The sequence below is a fragment of the Notechis scutatus genome, chromosome 6 (assembly GCF_049901735.1).
Source record: "Notechis scutatus isolate UNSWTSFEM ecotype Mainland chromosome 6, rNotScu1.2, whole genome shotgun sequence".
NCBI lineage: Eukaryota > Metazoa > Chordata > Lepidosauria > Squamata > Elapidae > Notechis > Notechis scutatus.
In genome coordinates this window covers 15868643-15884755 of record NC_142014.1, presented here as the reverse complement: position 1 = coordinate 15884755, position 16113 = coordinate 15868643, and the positions used below count along the sequence as shown (strand labels likewise).

Genomic DNA, 16113 nt, shown 5'->3' with positions numbered 1-16113 from the left:
CTGCATGTCTAAAAAACATGACACAGGCAAATCAATTGTGGTGGGGGTGGTTTCAGTTTTGCAATTGTGACCATCCTGACTTGACTCCCCATTGGGAGTCCTACCCCATCAAGGTCCATGACACACATTTAAGGTTTATAATTAAAAAACAACAGGCCACCTGAACTTTGGAAACTGTAGTTCTCGAAACATCTCTTGCCCCTAAGCAGACTCCCAGAAGCATTCTTGGAAGACAAGCTGATAGGCGCCTACATTTCGGTACATTGTTTGGAAGTGGAGCACCTACCCAGAAAAGGTGAAGGGAAACAAGTGGTAAAGAGCATTTTGGGAGCTAGAGGGGATGTGTACTTCACACTTGTCACTACGGCAACCTCTTTGTCAAGGGTATCTGTGATGGTCTCTGAAAACTTTTACATGTATTCCCCAACTCCAAAGAGCAGGGAACTTCCGCATTAGCCAATCCTGATTTATTGAGGATCACTCCTATCCGTGGACAGACAATGCGTGAAGATTGCAGTCCTCTATCCAGATTGCTACTGACATTGGTGGAACTTCTGTGTAGATCTGTACAAATGTGTCAAGGTGCTTCCTCTGAAGTGCCACTATTGAACTCAAATGAACACATTGTGCCATTTATCTACAAAAATTTTTAATTGAAATACCTGTATAAAAAATATGATCTCCATACATCTCACACTGTTAAACAGAAGGAAAAAAAAAATCCAAATCCAAGCTGCGTAAGTGCAACCAGATCACAGAACACACATCTATTAAAATAAATTAAGGTTTATGACTCTGCCACTCTTCCTTCCAGAGCCAATGCACAAAGACTGTACAATGTCAATAATTTAAAACCCTTCAAAAACAGTATTACTTTACAGTTCTGGTATGTCAATAATACCAGACGAAAAAAGGCATACTAACTTTTAAAGTCATTCTAATTCCCTTAAATTAGACTTTGTACAACATTTTTCTATCTTCCAACCAAAAATGAAGGAAAAAAAGAACAGGTATGGTCAGGCTTTATATATTTCTTTGTCAACAACCCCACCCCTAACCCCCAAAAGAGGAAAAGACAGGAATGCAAAAATAATTGTCGACTGATCCCAGAGAAATCTCCACAACAGAAGAGAGATAAAAAGCAGTGTTGCATAATTCTAAACAAATAAATTAGCTAAAATAAATAGCCACAGCCGAGTCTGTGAGAGGTTTTCTAAACTCCAGACAATAAATAAAAATTGTATAGTACAGGGGGGGAAATTTACATAAACACATTATACAGGTAATGGGAAAAGGAAGAAAAAAAAACCCACACGCACACAGTCCTTGAATATTGCATTGATTGTGCATTTAACATGCCCATTCATACTGGTTTTTTTTTTAAGACTTGGAGGTTGGGGGAACTGAGAAAGGGCCTTTTTTTTCTTGTGCCCAGTGGTAGAGATGAAATGAAATATGGATAAATGTTCCTGATAAAGAGCTGATAACCTGAAGGCTATGGAAATATTGTGTGGATCAGCAGAAGTTGTCTTGCTGGGGTCAGATTGGGGGAGGGAGGGGTTTGAGAAGGGAGAAAAGGCTGGGAAAGAAGGTGGTGAAATGTCTGTGTTCAAGTATTCCATCATCAGTTGATGGGACTACTTCATTCAGTCACTGAACATGTTTTCTAGTGCATCATAGGGAGCTGCTTCCCCAGCACCTAGAATGGAGAAGGGAAGGCAGGTTCTATAATGTACTGGATCTTTCTTTGGACACACACAGCTCAAAAAAGAAAGTCCCACTGAAAGCAGCTTTCAAAAAGGCACTCAAAAAAGCAAATAAAATTTAGTCCAGGCTCTATGAGAGCAAAAAGGTTTACCGTGTTATTTAAAGAGGTCACTGCTTTTCTTAATAATAATAATAATAATAAAAAATAATAATAATAATATTAAGGTCAGTCTTTTGGGTTAAGTACTGGCCTGGCCAACTCCCATATATTAGCGTTTCCAAAGGACATTTCTTTCTGAAGCAGAAACCAGCAATAAGGGGAAAATTTTTTAAAAAAATCAATTCCCTCCGACAAAGATTCAAAGTACAGAATAATTAATGCATTTCTCTCCCCGCCCCTCTCCAGCCCCATATTGGCGGCAGCAGCACTCTGGTCTTTTCACTCCCCCCATTTTTTTTTTTCTGCTTGTGGCTCCCCTCCCTTTACAAGGTCCTCAGCATTTCACAGGCTCTCGTTGCTTGAACTTGTGCGAGACACGTCCGTGCCAATGGTCCGTAACCTTATGTCACAATCTTCTGACTTCACCACTTCGGATTTGTGTAACCACGGGTGGTCAAAAATTTGCTCCAGGGTCGGTCTGTCTGAAGGCCTCAGAGAAAGGCACCATTTGATCAGCTGCTGGCATTCTGAAAGACAAAGAGAGGCAGTGGGTCAGCCCCCAAAACAATGTTAAGTGGGGAAGAGGAACAGGGTCGTGGAGATCTGCAAAGTTGCAGCTCACCCAGGGAAATTCGCCTCCTGAAATACAGGCGTCCTCTCAAGATCTCTTCATCTTGCTCAAAAGGGATGTCTCCGCAGACCATGTCGTAGAGCAAAACACCCAGTGACCATACAGTAGCCGATCGCCCGTGGTATCTGTGATAGCGAATCCATTCTGGTGGGCTGTACACTCGTGTTCCTATGGGGAGGACAAGACAAGATCCCCTGCCCTGTTAGCCAGGATGAACTTTGACTTGGAAGAGCATTATTTTACACGTTACCACTTCGAAAATCCCATTTAAAAAACAAACAAACAAACAAAAAAAACACCCTCCACCCAGCACACAAACATATATGGGAAAATTCTGGATCTTACATCACCCCTGGGATTATATCATGTTTTAATCTCGGCCCTCGGGCTCGTTCTATTTTGTGGTGATGAGAAGCACAAGCTTCCCATCAGCTGACTGTTTACTAACATAAAGCTGCCTTTCCTTGACCACGTGGCGTCTGCAGCAGCAGCACCGTACCAAAAATAGACACAAAAGGACAAAGGAAGAGGGGATGAAAGGAAAGAGGCAGGAAAGGGGGGGGGGGGAGGAGGTGAAACTCTAGCCTTGGTTCCTAAATGTGACTAATCAGTTTTGGCCAGTTCCAAAAGTACGCCACTCCCTTTTAAAAAAATAAAAATAAATAAAAAGAGAGAGAAAATCAGAGTAACCTTTTAAAAGAGGAGTGAAATCTGCCTCGCGCGTTAAGAAGGCAGTTAGCAACTGCCCTCCCTCTGCACCGAGTGGTTACTTGGATACCAAATGAAAACTGGAATTTGTGATGCTGAAGGTCACATGGCCAGGAGAGTCTCGTTTCACAACAAACAGATGTTAAATGCTGCAGCTGACTAGGGAAGGGAGGTGAAAATGGTGCCTCCTTTAACATGGATCACCTTCACCTTGAAAGGAAGAAAACCCTGCTGTTCTTAGGCAAAAAGCAGAGATAATCTGTTTCTTACAACAAAAGGAGGCAACCTATGTTTCAGCCTGTAAGTTTTAAGAAAGGAAAAGAAAAACTTCTTTTTGGGGAAGTTTCCCCCCCCCCCTTCCGGTCCCTCAATCTGCAATGCGGGATTTCCAAAACATCATTAGGGGAATGAGGAGCTGGGAAAGGAGAAAACCGGGTATTTGTGTGTATGGAGGGGGGGAGCACTAAAAAAAAGCACAGATGGAAACACACAAGCTTGACTCAACTGTAAACACATCGCCCTCTAGGAAAATGCCTTTATTTTTATTTTTTTTGAAGGCAGGGAAAATATAAACTGCTGCGTCACTGCCTGGAATTGCTCCTTTCCTAAACAATTTGACACCCCCCCCTTTCCATCTGCCTCCATTGCGAAGGGTTTAATTATCAACCTGCTACAGACTTAGGCAACGAAGATATATATTTTGTCGGCCGTAGGTGGTGAGAATGTGATTAAGCACGAGGGGGTTGTGTAGGGATGCATTCCCAATTAAGCACTCATCCACCCACCCACAGAGACAGGGAACCGGCTGCGGTTGGGAGGGGCGCGTACCATCAAAGTCAGTGTAGACTGTGTCCTTGAGGATGGCTCCAGACCCAAAATCGATCAGCTTCAGTTCTCCTGTCCTGAGATCCACTAGAAGGTTCTCGTCCTTGATGTCTCTGTGTACCACCCCGCAGCTGTAACAGTGGCGCACTGCTTCCAGGACCTGATGGAAGAAGCCCCTCGCAGTGTCCTCATCCAGCGCCCCCTTTTCCGTTATGAAGTCAAAGAGATCCTTCACCAGGTCTGGCCGTTCCATGATGATCAGGTAGCCATCAGGCCTCTCGTACCAGTCAAGCAGCTTAATTACACCCCGGAAGCCTGAACCCACTTTCTTCAACAGGACTATTTCCAAGGGCACCATTACTCCACCCTACGAGGAGGAGGAGGGGTTGGGAAGGAGGGAGAGAGAGAGAGAGAGAGAGGGAGAAAGAGCAAAAGAAGACATGATGAATTATTTGGAATTATCGGGAAGGGAGGAGGGGGAGGAAGGAGGGAAAATCCCCCTTCCTTGCCCATCCGAAAAACAAATCATACACTTCTTTCTCAAAATGGAAATTCCAGCAGCCAGGCGGAGGACGGGAAGGGGGAGGGCTAAGCAGCTAGACCGATGGGGAAGGCGGCAGCTACTCCTCCACTGGGTGTCTCTGCTGCCGCAGTCAAAAGGGGAGGGCAGAGGGGGAAGAGGAGGAGGAGAAGAAACCTTGCCAAAATCCCCCCCCCCTCAATGTAAACAATAACAGAGAATGGAGAGGCAGCAGCATGTGGGGTGGGGAAAAGGGGAATCCATGGAAACAATCATCAGCCTTCTGTTATTGATACAGGGAGAGAAAAGCAGTTGGAAACTACTGCAAGGTGCAAGCAGGCAGGCAGGCAGGCGCACACATACGTTTTTTTTTTGGGATCCATCATTAGATACTTACAATTGTGCCCCACTCTGTCACCCGCTCCTTCACCACATGTTTTACAGCTACCTGGAAGCAGGGAGAGGGAAAAAAAAGAGAGAGAGGTTATGGGGAAACCAATCTGCAAATTGAATTTGAGGGGGGGAAACAGGATGGAGGAAGGGAAACCAAGTCCGACATGCCTGTTGCTTGGCGTCAGAGAACTTGCCCAGGGATTTCTCTGCTCTGGATTCCAACAGCTGGAATTTCCAGCCACGCAAAAAACGGGGATGGGTGGGTGGGTGGGGGTAGCCACCCCAAGCCTCGTGGTGGTTGGGGGCGGAGAAGGGAAGGGAAGGGAAGGTGGGGGGTGTTGCTCAAGAGCCTCCTCTTACCGGCAAGCCATCCGCAATCCTGTTCCCAGCATAGACGGTGCCAAATCCCCCACTGCCCAAGACTGAGCCCACTTGATAGATTTTATCGAACGGCTCCTTTTCCACTTTCACTGGAGAGGGGAAGAAGAAAAAGAGAAAGGGTGAGAAACGAGGTTAAGGAAGACGGATGGCAGAGAAAGCCCTAAGGGTGGGAAGGGGAGGAAGGAAAGGGGGCAGCTGACCCCCTCTCTCTCCCCGCAGCGTTTCTTTTTGAAAAGTCACCAGCAACATCGGACCCAAATCAAAAGCGCGGCCAAGCCCAGATTTGGGAATTAATGGATGGGGCTGTACAAGTTGACCGCGAGGAAACGTCTAATAAGTCCCTCCCTCCCTCCGGGGTTTTTCTGGGTCAAGATCTGCCAGCCCTTCGGCCAAACGTCTTTCCAATTCTTCTTCTTCTTTTTCCACCCCCTTCATCATCCTCCGGTGCAAAATATTCGCCCGCCAGACTCCACTCCCAAAACGCCCTCAACTCCCGGGTTTAGGATAACCGGGGTGGGTGGGTGGGTGGGTGAAACAAGGCAGCTCCCTCCTAACCCCGGCTGAGATTTATTTATTTTTTAAAAAAGGGGGAAATGAATGAACGGCTCCAAGTCGATCGCTGGGGATCCACCACCGCTCCTCGTCCACGGCTGACGCGGGAGGGGAAGAGGAAACCTCGTCACGCACCTCACACACGCACACACACACAAGACCCACACACAACCGCGCAAGCAACGCCACACACGGCCGTGTCCCCCACCCCACCCGCCAAGAGAGGCGGGAAACGGCAAAACTCCGGAGAAATTGGGGTTTACCTGGCTGGAGGATCTTCACCGGCAGGTGATCCATGCTGGTCGGGTTGCAAAGATGAGCCAGGGACCCAAATTTGGAGAGTAACATCTTCCCAAGCGACACCACAAAAAGGTGGGGTGGTGGGGGTGGGAGGAAAAAAAAACACACCACCCCAACAACAACCACCCACAATAATCACGACGCAAAGGCTTCTTTTCGGTCCGCCGGGGGGGCGGTCTCGCTGTTTTGAGGGCAACGGGACGGGTCCGGCCGCGCAGCTCCTTCCCCCCCGGATCGCGGGAAGGAGGGAAAAAGCCTCGCTTGGCAAAGCCTCTCTGCCTGCTTCGGCGTCCCCGGTCTCTCTCCCCTTCCTCCTCCGCCGGGAACACACACACTCTTCTTTCGGGTCGAAAGGCAACTTGCAAGTCCGTGCAGCCCAGCAAGAGAATCCCAGGGAAACGGATAGGTGTCCTTAAAGGGACGGGGAGGAGAAGAAGAAGAAGGGGGAAAAATTCCACACGCCAATCTTTTATTTTAGGAAAAAAAGAAAAATAGGCAAAAACGACGACGAATCGGGGTCTTTTTCAAGCAGGCAACCCAGCCCCCCCCCGGGTGTCTTCTTCGGTCGTGTCGCGCAAAGAAACCCCACGCGAGCAATCGATTAAATCCAGTCCGGGATGTAGCGCCGCAGTGAGGCGGTCGTGGTGGAGCAGCACGGCGGCAGGAACAGCAGCAGCTCAGCCTCCGACTGACACCGCTCTCTTTCTGATCTCCGCTGCACGCAGCAGCGGCCTCTTAACTCTCAATATTTTGGTGGGGGAAGGAGGAAAAAAAAAAAAAAACAGACACGCATCTCCAAGTCGGTATCCCTCCGCCGGAGGGAATCGGCGGGTAGCGTCTTTTTCTCTCCCTCCCTCCCTCCCTCCTCCCACCGCTTCGAATAGGTCCGGAAAGACTCCGCCCTCTTCTCTTTAAAGCTCCAAAGAGGGGACTGCGGAACCTCGCCCCATTGTAAATACGGCGGGGTGGAGGCGAGGGACTATTTGCTTATAGTAAAGAGACGCGGCGAGTTACTGTCTGAAAAATTCTCATCACAGGATGATGCGGTGAAGGGAAAAGGGGGGGGGGAGCGCGGCGAAGGAGCGAAAAAAAAACAAAAAACACCACGCGCGCGCACACACACACATACAGAAAGGAAGGCTCTCTCATTTACATGCGTCGGAGCCAATGAGAGGGGCGGCTCTTTCAAATGAAAGCCTGGCTTCGGCCAATCAAGGGAAGGCGGATTTGGGTATGCATCAGTGGAACTTTCGGGTGGGGAGGGGGAGGGGGGGCGCTTACGAGCGCAGGGCGGGAATTCCTGGGCGCGCCTTGCTCGCGCGTCGCTAACCTGGCGGCGGTGGGGAAGGTCATTCTCAGCAGGGCTTGAGCGCTGCATCGGAAGCGGGAATTCGGGGGAGTCGCGGGGCGGGGGCGCAAGGCAGCCGCCATGATCGGCAGGCAGGAGAGGGCTTTCCCCTTCCCTCCTTGTTGAGGCGGTAAAGCCCCGCCGCCGAATGTCAATAAAACAGTAATAATCCCACCACCACCATCCCAAAAAAGCGGCGCCATTTAGCAGCAGCCCCCCCTCAGCTCGCAAACCTGCAGCAATTTGGCGCCAAAGACCCGCCCGACTTGCCTCAGAAATGCCGTTTTGGACGCCGCGTGACAAGAGCGGGGCATCCGAAAAGAAACTCGCACATGGTTCCCCCCCCCAACGAAGGGTTAATTAAAAGCTCCCTCAGATTAATAATAATTTAAAAAAAAAAACACACACGCAAGGAGCACCTTTCTACTCATTCTCTCGTAATCCAGAAGCGCTGTTTGATATGATTTACAGTCGGGAGGAGCGAAAAAAAAAATTCCGCACGGTAGTAGGGATGGGCTTTTTCCTAAGGCGGCAGCCCACCCGCCTTTTTTGAGGTTGCCACGGACACGCACACGCGTATTTATTCCCTCCAATTTGAAAGGATTTATAAGGAGTTCCGTCCTCGGTTGCCGCCACTTTTCCTGAGGCACGGCGGCTGCCCGGGATTAATAAAAAAACAAAAACAAACAAACCAAAGCACGCCCTTATAAAATATCGCCCAGAGAAAAGCAACAGGACCCTCGCTCCCCGAGGGAATGCAGTCTAGCCTCCTCAATACCCGGAGCTGAACTTTTTTTAATTTTTAAAAGGATGCTTTTATTTCGAGAGCGTATTGAATGCTGCCAAAGGATCCCTGCAGTTCCTTTAGATAGGGAAACCTCAAGACCTTTCCCACTCCCCCACCCCACCCCAACCCTCCTTCCCGAACAGCTTTTACCCCAAACAAACCCTTATTATTTTGTCTGGCACCGCTGGCCCTGGAAATCCACCCAGCGCCACCCACCCACAAAGAGTCTCGGAGACATTGCACGCGCGCCGCAGTGTCTCACGTTTGAATTCTTGCTTGTGCAGTACTTAAAAGGCGTCTCGTTGACACCGGGGTGGGGTGGGGGGCTGAGCCGGTGTAGCGACCCTTCTTGTCCACCGGGGGCGCCAAATCAACGAGGAATCCTCCCGTTCCGAAAAGGGAATCCCGGCTCAGCTGCAGAACGGACAGATCTGCTGAGCCTTGCACGTTTGCAAGGAGCACCGCATTGGAAGATCAATGGGGGTGGGGTGGGGTCGAGGATCGATAGACAGCTGGTAGACAGATGAAGGAGAGATAGAGGAAAGAGAGATATATAGTAGATAGGTGAAGTGATACGTACATAATAGCCGAGAAATGGATGCATAGATAGCGACAAATGATAGGAAGATAGATGAAAGGTAGATGGTAAATAGGTGATAAGTGGATGGATGGATGGAAGGAAGGGAAAAAGAGAGAGATAAGAGATAGTTACATGATAGAGATAAGTACAGGGGTGTCCACAGAGCATGATCAAAAAAAGTCAAGGTCGTAACCATGGTGGAATAAAAGCTCCAGTTGTTTTTCTGTCTTGCACATAAACACACACACACATATGCATACACACAAATGAGCGAAGCTTTGATCTATATGACCACCATCTATATGACCACCTGCCCATCTATATGATCACCACCTACAGACACTTTTAGGTAAACAACAGACAAAAGATGTATTTTATATTATAAAAAGATATGTGAATAGATAGATAGATACATACATGTACACTGAAAAAAGGGTGATTGTTGACAAAAGAGGTGGTAGGTGATAGAAAAATGAGGTTATAGAGCCGTGATGGCGAACCTATGGCACGTGTACCAAAAGTGGCACGCAGAGCCATTTCTGCCGGCACATGAACCGTCGCCCCATAGCAGGTCTACTCTGCAGGCGCGTGCGCCGCCCGCTGATCGTCAGGTAGCCTGCTGCATATGTGTGGGTGTGGGGCACGCATAGGAGACACGCGTGCATGCGCAGAGACGCGCAGCACGTGTGTGGGGTCGCATGCGCAGAAATGCGCAGCATGCATGGAGGATCATGCGTGCATGCGCAGGGGGTGTGGCCCCCCCGCGTGAATTGCCTTATGGGTGATGGTGCGCATGCGCGCGTGTGCACGGGCACACACACACTTTTGGCACGCGAGGACGAAAAGGTTCGCCATCATTGGTATAGAGAGATGAGAGATGAACAGAAGATCAATAGACATCTTTATAACCATTTACAGTTTTCAATGCATCTATGCTATCTTTTTTTTTGTATGTTAAAAAGAAGACAACAAAATTAATAACTTTCCTCTTAAGGGAATTACACAAACTATACCTTTTGGTTGCTTATTTGAAAACACTGAAATGACTCAATGGCCAAGCAACATGTACATGCTAATTGTATGTGGTTATCATAAATATGATATGAAGCATATGGTATTATTTCATAGTGTAAACTTGTATCCTTTTTTTTTCAGGACATACAGTTCTTGTCAATTGTGCCTTTAACAGTGCAATGCCAATTTCTGGGAAAGTAATGGGAAATTGAAAACGACTGCAGTGGAATGAAGAGCTGGAAAATAAACTGAATCTTTATAATTCCTGTACAAACAAGAAGAGGATTTGAGATTGTCAACAAGTGGTCCAGGTAGTTGCTCCTTGCAGGAGACCACAGGAAAGTTTACAGCTCCGGGAGATGAGACAACAGCCATCTTTTAGCTGAAATCGTGATTGGCACCTTCAAAAGGGCATTAGGTTTGCATATTCTCTTTTCTATTCACTTTTGGAAATTGTTAATTGCTTTTCAGTTATCAGGGACTTTTGGATTGACAGGTTTTATAGCATCCTTCCGCCCTTAGCAAAAGAAATTTAAAACAGGTTTGAGAATCATGTGATTGCACCTGATTTTACAGCCTTTTTACGGCAAACAAATGTGGTCATAAAGCAAACCCATTGTTTGCCATGGGGCAATACTTGCCAGAAACCAGAAATAAACACTGCTTTCCAGCAAAAACATAAATTGCAATCACGTGATTGCAGGGTGCTGCAAGTGGCAAAAATGCAATCATGTGACCATGGGAAAGGGCAGAACTTCAAAAGCGAGTTATAAAACCCAATTTGGGGGTTCATCATATCTTTGGATGGTTGCTAAGCTGTCAATTGTAAGTTAAGGGCTACCTGTATTGTATATTCTTATTTTTTCCTTCTTTTCCATTTTTCTTTTTTTTTTCCTGCACTTTCTATTTTTTCCTTTTATTCTCTTTGTAATATTTTAAATTGTAATTTTTAATAAAATTACTATAAAACAGTGAGATGTCAAAAAAGCAACATGCATATGTAGTGAAAAGAAACATTTTGCAATCACTAACTGATTTTTTGTCCTATTGTGAGTCTGTGAGAGAACAATAACTTTACAAACACAGGATGGCTAATGTTTTGAAATATGGAATACGGTGCTCCCCAAATAGGAGAGGTGGTTCCTTATAACTGATGTAGCATTGTTCCAAATAATTTATCCAGCTCCTGAAACTTTAGGAGGGATAAGCAAAGAAAGTCAGATGCAAACCCCAAAAGCAAAAGCAAAAAAGGTGTTTGGTTTTAGAATAGTTCTGCAATGTTTATTGAGATGCCTTTTGCTCTCAACTGTCACCTTATTTAACCTTTCGGTTTCATATGACTGTTGATGGCTCATTGGGCTTAACAGGGTGTGGATCTGGGGTTAGTTACATTATCGTGCTTTAGTCCAAACAGGAGAAATGTGTTTTGTCAGTTGCATCTTTCACCATGGCAAGAAGGATATTAACCCAATGTGTGACTTAACTTTTAGGTAGCATGATGATGATAATGATGATGAAGTTGAAGGTAATGAAAATAAATATGGTAAAGGAGGAATTACTGATACAATCACAGCTAGTTTGGCTGCCATCATCTGCTAAATGACATTAGCAACTTGATTTTCTAGGACATGATTTTCGATTCCATGTCATTGTTTTGTTATAAAGTGTTAGCAGTTCATTAGAGTAAAAAAGGAAGTGAGGAATCACAAATCCCATCTGATTCATTAGCCTGTTTCTCTCCTCATTTTTCTTCTGGTAACCATTCAGATTACTGGTTTCAGGAGTGCTGTATTATATATGTGGCTTGAGTCTTATGAGGGTCCACATATTAGTGTTTGTTTTTTAAATCTCTCAGACTCCCAAAATCAAAAACAGTTATATCATCAGTGGGCTTCTGAGATGTGGAGAAAAAAACCAGAAAAAAACCCACACACTCCACCCCTGAAGAATGGCTTTTGTCCAAGGAAGTTCCCCACCTGTGCTTTAATACAGAGTTGCCCAGGGACACATTTATCATGGGTAAGGGTTGAATGTTGGAAAGTGCATGGCAAATACATCACACTTGCAGATATGGCAGAGTGTAAAGAGAATTTGGAGATTTGCTTTAGTTTTGAACGGTGACATGTCTACTTTAGGGTTTACGCCTGTTCTCCTTTGTTTCCCACGCTGTCAGTTTGTAACAACCTTAACTGGAGAAGGCTCTGAGGTTGAAAAGAATGGTTGTGCCCATCTCTGCCCTGGAACAGCATATTAGGAGCCAAGATCATAAAAGGAAATGGTGTGCAGGAAAGATTTTAAGATACTGCCAAAAAAAAGAAAGTCTGGGGAAGATCCTTATTTCATCACAGGTAGAATAAACATTTTGTAATCCTCAGAGGCTTCTTTCACTGTATTTGCCAAATATCAACATAAGATTGTTCTTGCATACTGAGAAATTATAAGACAGATAGAATCCAACCCTTAAAATAACCTTAGTTTTTAAGGAGACATATATTTTACTCTTGCGGCACCCATTTGGTAATATTAAACCTTACTGATTCTCCTCAAAGTAAATTGTGCAGCCCTCATATACAAAAAGTTGGTTTTTGTGATGAGAACTGGTGGATATTTCAAATTATTGGATTGGCTCAAAAAAAAATTCCAATATTTTCTTATTTTAGGCCTGACACATCTGTGGTAACATCTGACTTAATTCTAAGCCAGCTTTGCCCACATACTTCAAATGTATTTCATAGATTGGTGGGTTAATGCAGGTAAGAAAGCAAAGTTATTATTGTAGTTTACAAACCTTATGTGGTCATTTAGTGATAATTGGATAAAACTGTTTTTGCCTCACTATCAGGTGGAAGTGAGATTCTATAACACAAATTATATTTTCGTAGTGTCTGCTGCACCTAATTTGCTGGCCCTTTGTCCATTCCTGATAATGATTGTTATGAGTATTTTCCCTGTCTCGTTCGCATTTTCCCCTTTGCTGTTTAGTTTTTGTTCAGTGATATACTTTCATGACTGACTCACGCACAAAATACAGGTCGTCCTTGACTTACAACAGTCCGTTTAGTGACCATTGAAGTTACTACGGCACTGAAAAAAGTGTCTTATGACCATTTTTCACACTTATAACCATTGCTGCATCCCTACAGTCATGTAATTAGAATTCAGATGGTTGGCAACTGATTCATATTGATGAGAATTGCAGTGTCCCAGAGTCATCTAATCACGTTTTGCGACCTTCTGACAAGCAAAGTCAATGGCGAAGCCACATTTGTTTAACAGTTGTGTCATTAACTTAACAACTGCCGTAATTCGCTTAACCACCGTGGCAAGAAAGACTGTAACATGGGGCAAAACTCACCTAACAAATGTCTCACTTAGCAACAGAAATTTTGGGGTCAATTGTGGTTGTAAGTCGAGGATTACCTGTAATGCATTTGAGATGTGCAGTTACATAAATTGAGCAACTAAGTAAATAAATGCAAGTATCATGAGCTCAACAACCTTCTTATTACAGTACAGCAGCTAACCTTTTCTGGACCGAGTGCCCAAAGTGAGCGCATGCGGGTGCGGGCACCAAACCCTCCCCCAAATGCAATGCACATGCCCCCTCATGTGCGGCCCAGCCCCCTGCACATGTGCACACGGTGCCCCCGCATGCGCCCTGCCCCCTATGACGGCCTTCCTTCATACACCCCGCCCTCCACACACACACACGTGCACCCCCTGCACATGCCCCACTCCTGCACATGTGTGGAAGAGATCTGATGACCAGCTAGCCAGCGGGAGGCATGCATGCATGCATGGCGGAGCTGAACTGGGACAATGCGTGCCATAGGTTTGCCATCATCACGGCAGTATAGCATGGAACTCACACACTTGCTCCTGTTAAAGGAGGTTCCTTCTAATACAATCTTTCAGATAACTTACATTAAAAAGCACAATTAGTCTAGGATCTTGTGACAAAATGTAAATGAACTGAAGCAACATAAACCCAAATGACCTAAACCAGCCTAAACCACGTGTGTTCAGAAAGCTACAGGGAAGCAAATATGAAAAGAATCATATCTTCAATTTTTAAAAAGTGATGTTTTCCCTGGATTTTCCCTGGATTGTAGACATAACAGATGTGACTGAAATTGCTATGCAGATGTAAAGGCAGACTAGTAGAAATTTTTGTTTTAAACTTGCACAGTTTTATAATCTTATTGGCTGGGATGGAAATAACAAACAATTATAGGTCTATGATACATATACTGTAGGTACATGATATATGTGGAGGGCAGGAGGTTAATCAAACCAATATTTTTTTTCAAACTTAGCAGTGTTAAGTTATATGGACTTCAGCTCCTGAAGTTCTGGGAGTTGAAATCCACATATCTTAAAACTAACAAGTTTGAAAAATTCTGAACTAGAGTATAATCTTTCTTTGCACATAAATAGACTGTAATGTATGTATGTATGTATGTATGTATGTATGTATGTATGTATGTATGTATGTATGTATGTATGTATGTCCTAATTAGAATACTGTGATGTACTAGACAGGAACATAATAAAATAATTAAAATGTTCAACCACTAGACCAGGGGTGTCAAACTCGATTTCATTGTGGGCCGCATCAGTGTTGTGTTTGACTTTGGAGGGGGCAGGGCGCATGGCTGGGATGGACGTGGCCACAAGGATGTCACTCATCAAGGCTCCGTTTTTGGTCTCCTGGAGTCCTCTGCCAGGGAAAACTGAGCCCAAGGAGGCTGCACCTGACCCGCCTGGGCTCTTGCAGCCCTCTGGCAGTAAAAATGGAGCTTGGGGAGACACAATGGTCTGCAGTCCTCTGCCAGTGGAAAGATAGGTCGTACAACTCTTGTGAGCTCTGTTTTCAGCTGCGACGGCCTACTGCAGACCTCTGCCAGTGAAAACGGAATTCTGTTTTGCTGGAAGAGGCCTACAGAAATCTGTTTCTGTTCTCTTTTGGTGGCAGTCCTTCATTGTGTCCATAGTGGCTCCACAGGCCATCTAAGCACCCCAGAGGCCGGATTTGGCCCTTGAGTTTGACACCCATGCACTAGACAGTTGCATGTAGTGGTTAAGTCATTAGGCTAGAAAGCAGAAGCAAAGATGAGCTGGAAGGCAGGATTTCTGTTTAGAGCAGTCTTTTTCAACCTGAGCAATTTTAAGATACAACCTTCAGAATTTCCCAGACAAGTTGGCTAGGGAATTTTGGGAGCTGAAATCCTCCCATCTTGAAGCTGCTTGAAGTTGAGAAACACTGGAAGAATTTCTCCTACTTGCACAGGAGATTCTGGGAACTGACGTCCACCCATCTTAAAATTACACAAGCTAGGAAACACTAGTTTAGAACAAACACAGCGAGGGTGGGAGAAGCCATTAGCTCATGGCATCTTAAGAGAAGACAAGACAGGCTAGGATTTGTGTGTTCCACATAAATATTGAGTCACAGTGTGAAAAGAGTGTCCCACTCATCTCAAAGTATGACCCAAAGGTTGCTGTAACTGAAAAGCAGTGTTCTTGTTCCTTGCTAGTAATAGAGTATAAATGATTAACCAACTAACTTGGCACAAATTCTACTGTGGACTTTGCCACTGGTGCAGAGGCCAATGCAGCCTATCATTACCTTTAATGACTTATTACCCATTAATGTTGGTAATCATCCATATCAACAGAGAGTGAATTGCACGCACTCAGATAATGTTGTCTTATGTAATAGGTACTGCCAAATTTATTAAAGCAGCTAAGGCTTTGTGAACCCATCAGGATTGGCTTCATCACGTGTTTTCCCCACTCTCATGTGTGTGTTCTGAGTAAGTATTTGCTGTAGCTTGGTGGGGTGTAAGATTCTGCAGGGAAGGCCAAAAAAGTCAAGATTATGGTGGTGAAAAGAATCTTGCAGCAGTATATTACTGCTGCAATCACTTACTTTCTGCCTAATATTCTAGTCCCTTCTTTATAGGAATGGTTTTAGGGATGTTCCCCTAAGTTTAGGAGAATCAATTTAGGGAACATTTGAACATAGAATTCTTCCTATTAACACCATACAAATTGAGCTTTTCATTTCATATATATTTTCGCGAGTATTTATATGTATGGTATTCAGCTTTGTTCGGGTATTTTCCCACGTCATTATAGTTGTGCTTTTAAAGTTGTAGCGACGTTTCAGCAGAAGCTCATCTGCCATCATCAGGCTTCTGTATT

General features: G+C 45.1%; 1 protein-coding gene and 1 long non-coding RNA gene across 2 annotated transcripts in view; one reads left to right on the top strand and one right to left on the bottom strand.

Annotated features, from left to right (window-relative positions):
- Positions 1-632: 632 nt before the first annotated feature.
- PIM3 (Pim-3 proto-oncogene, serine/threonine kinase) lies at positions 633-7318 on the bottom strand. The gene is made up of 6 exons (XM_026669024.2): positions 6141-7318; positions 5305-5414; positions 4949-4999; positions 4035-4398; positions 2490-2666; positions 633-2394 (listed from the first exon to the last, which is right to left on the bottom strand). Exons 1-6 carry the CDS (start codon positions 6223-6225, stop codon positions 2210-2212), a joined length of 972 nt encoding a protein of 323 aa, XP_026524809.1. The 5' UTR covers positions 6226-7318; the 3' UTR covers positions 633-2209.
- LOC148130133 (uncharacterized) overlaps positions 7289-16113 on the top strand; it is a 45844-nt gene continuing 37019 nt past the window's right edge. The window contains exons 1-2 of the long non-coding RNA XR_015750276.1: positions 7289-7408; positions 10048-10324. This is a non-coding gene — a long non-coding RNA (uncharacterized LOC148130133). The remainder of the gene's footprint in view (positions 7409-10047; positions 10325-16113) is intronic.

Bases quoted from the DNA above. Each gene is read 5' to 3' on its own strand.
- PIM3 (XM_026669024.2), bottom strand. From the start codon at position 6,225: ATGTTACTCTCCAAATTTGGGTCCCTGGCTCATCTTTGCAACCCGACC. The intron at 4,399-4,948 runs GTAAGTATCTAA...TCCTCCTCGTAG, and splicing joins TGACAGAGTGGGGCACAATT to GGTGGAGTAATGGTGCCCTT. The intron at 2,667-4,034 runs GTACGCGCCCCT...TCCTCCCCATAG, and splicing joins AGTCTACACTGACTTTGATG to GAACACGAGTGTACAGCCCA.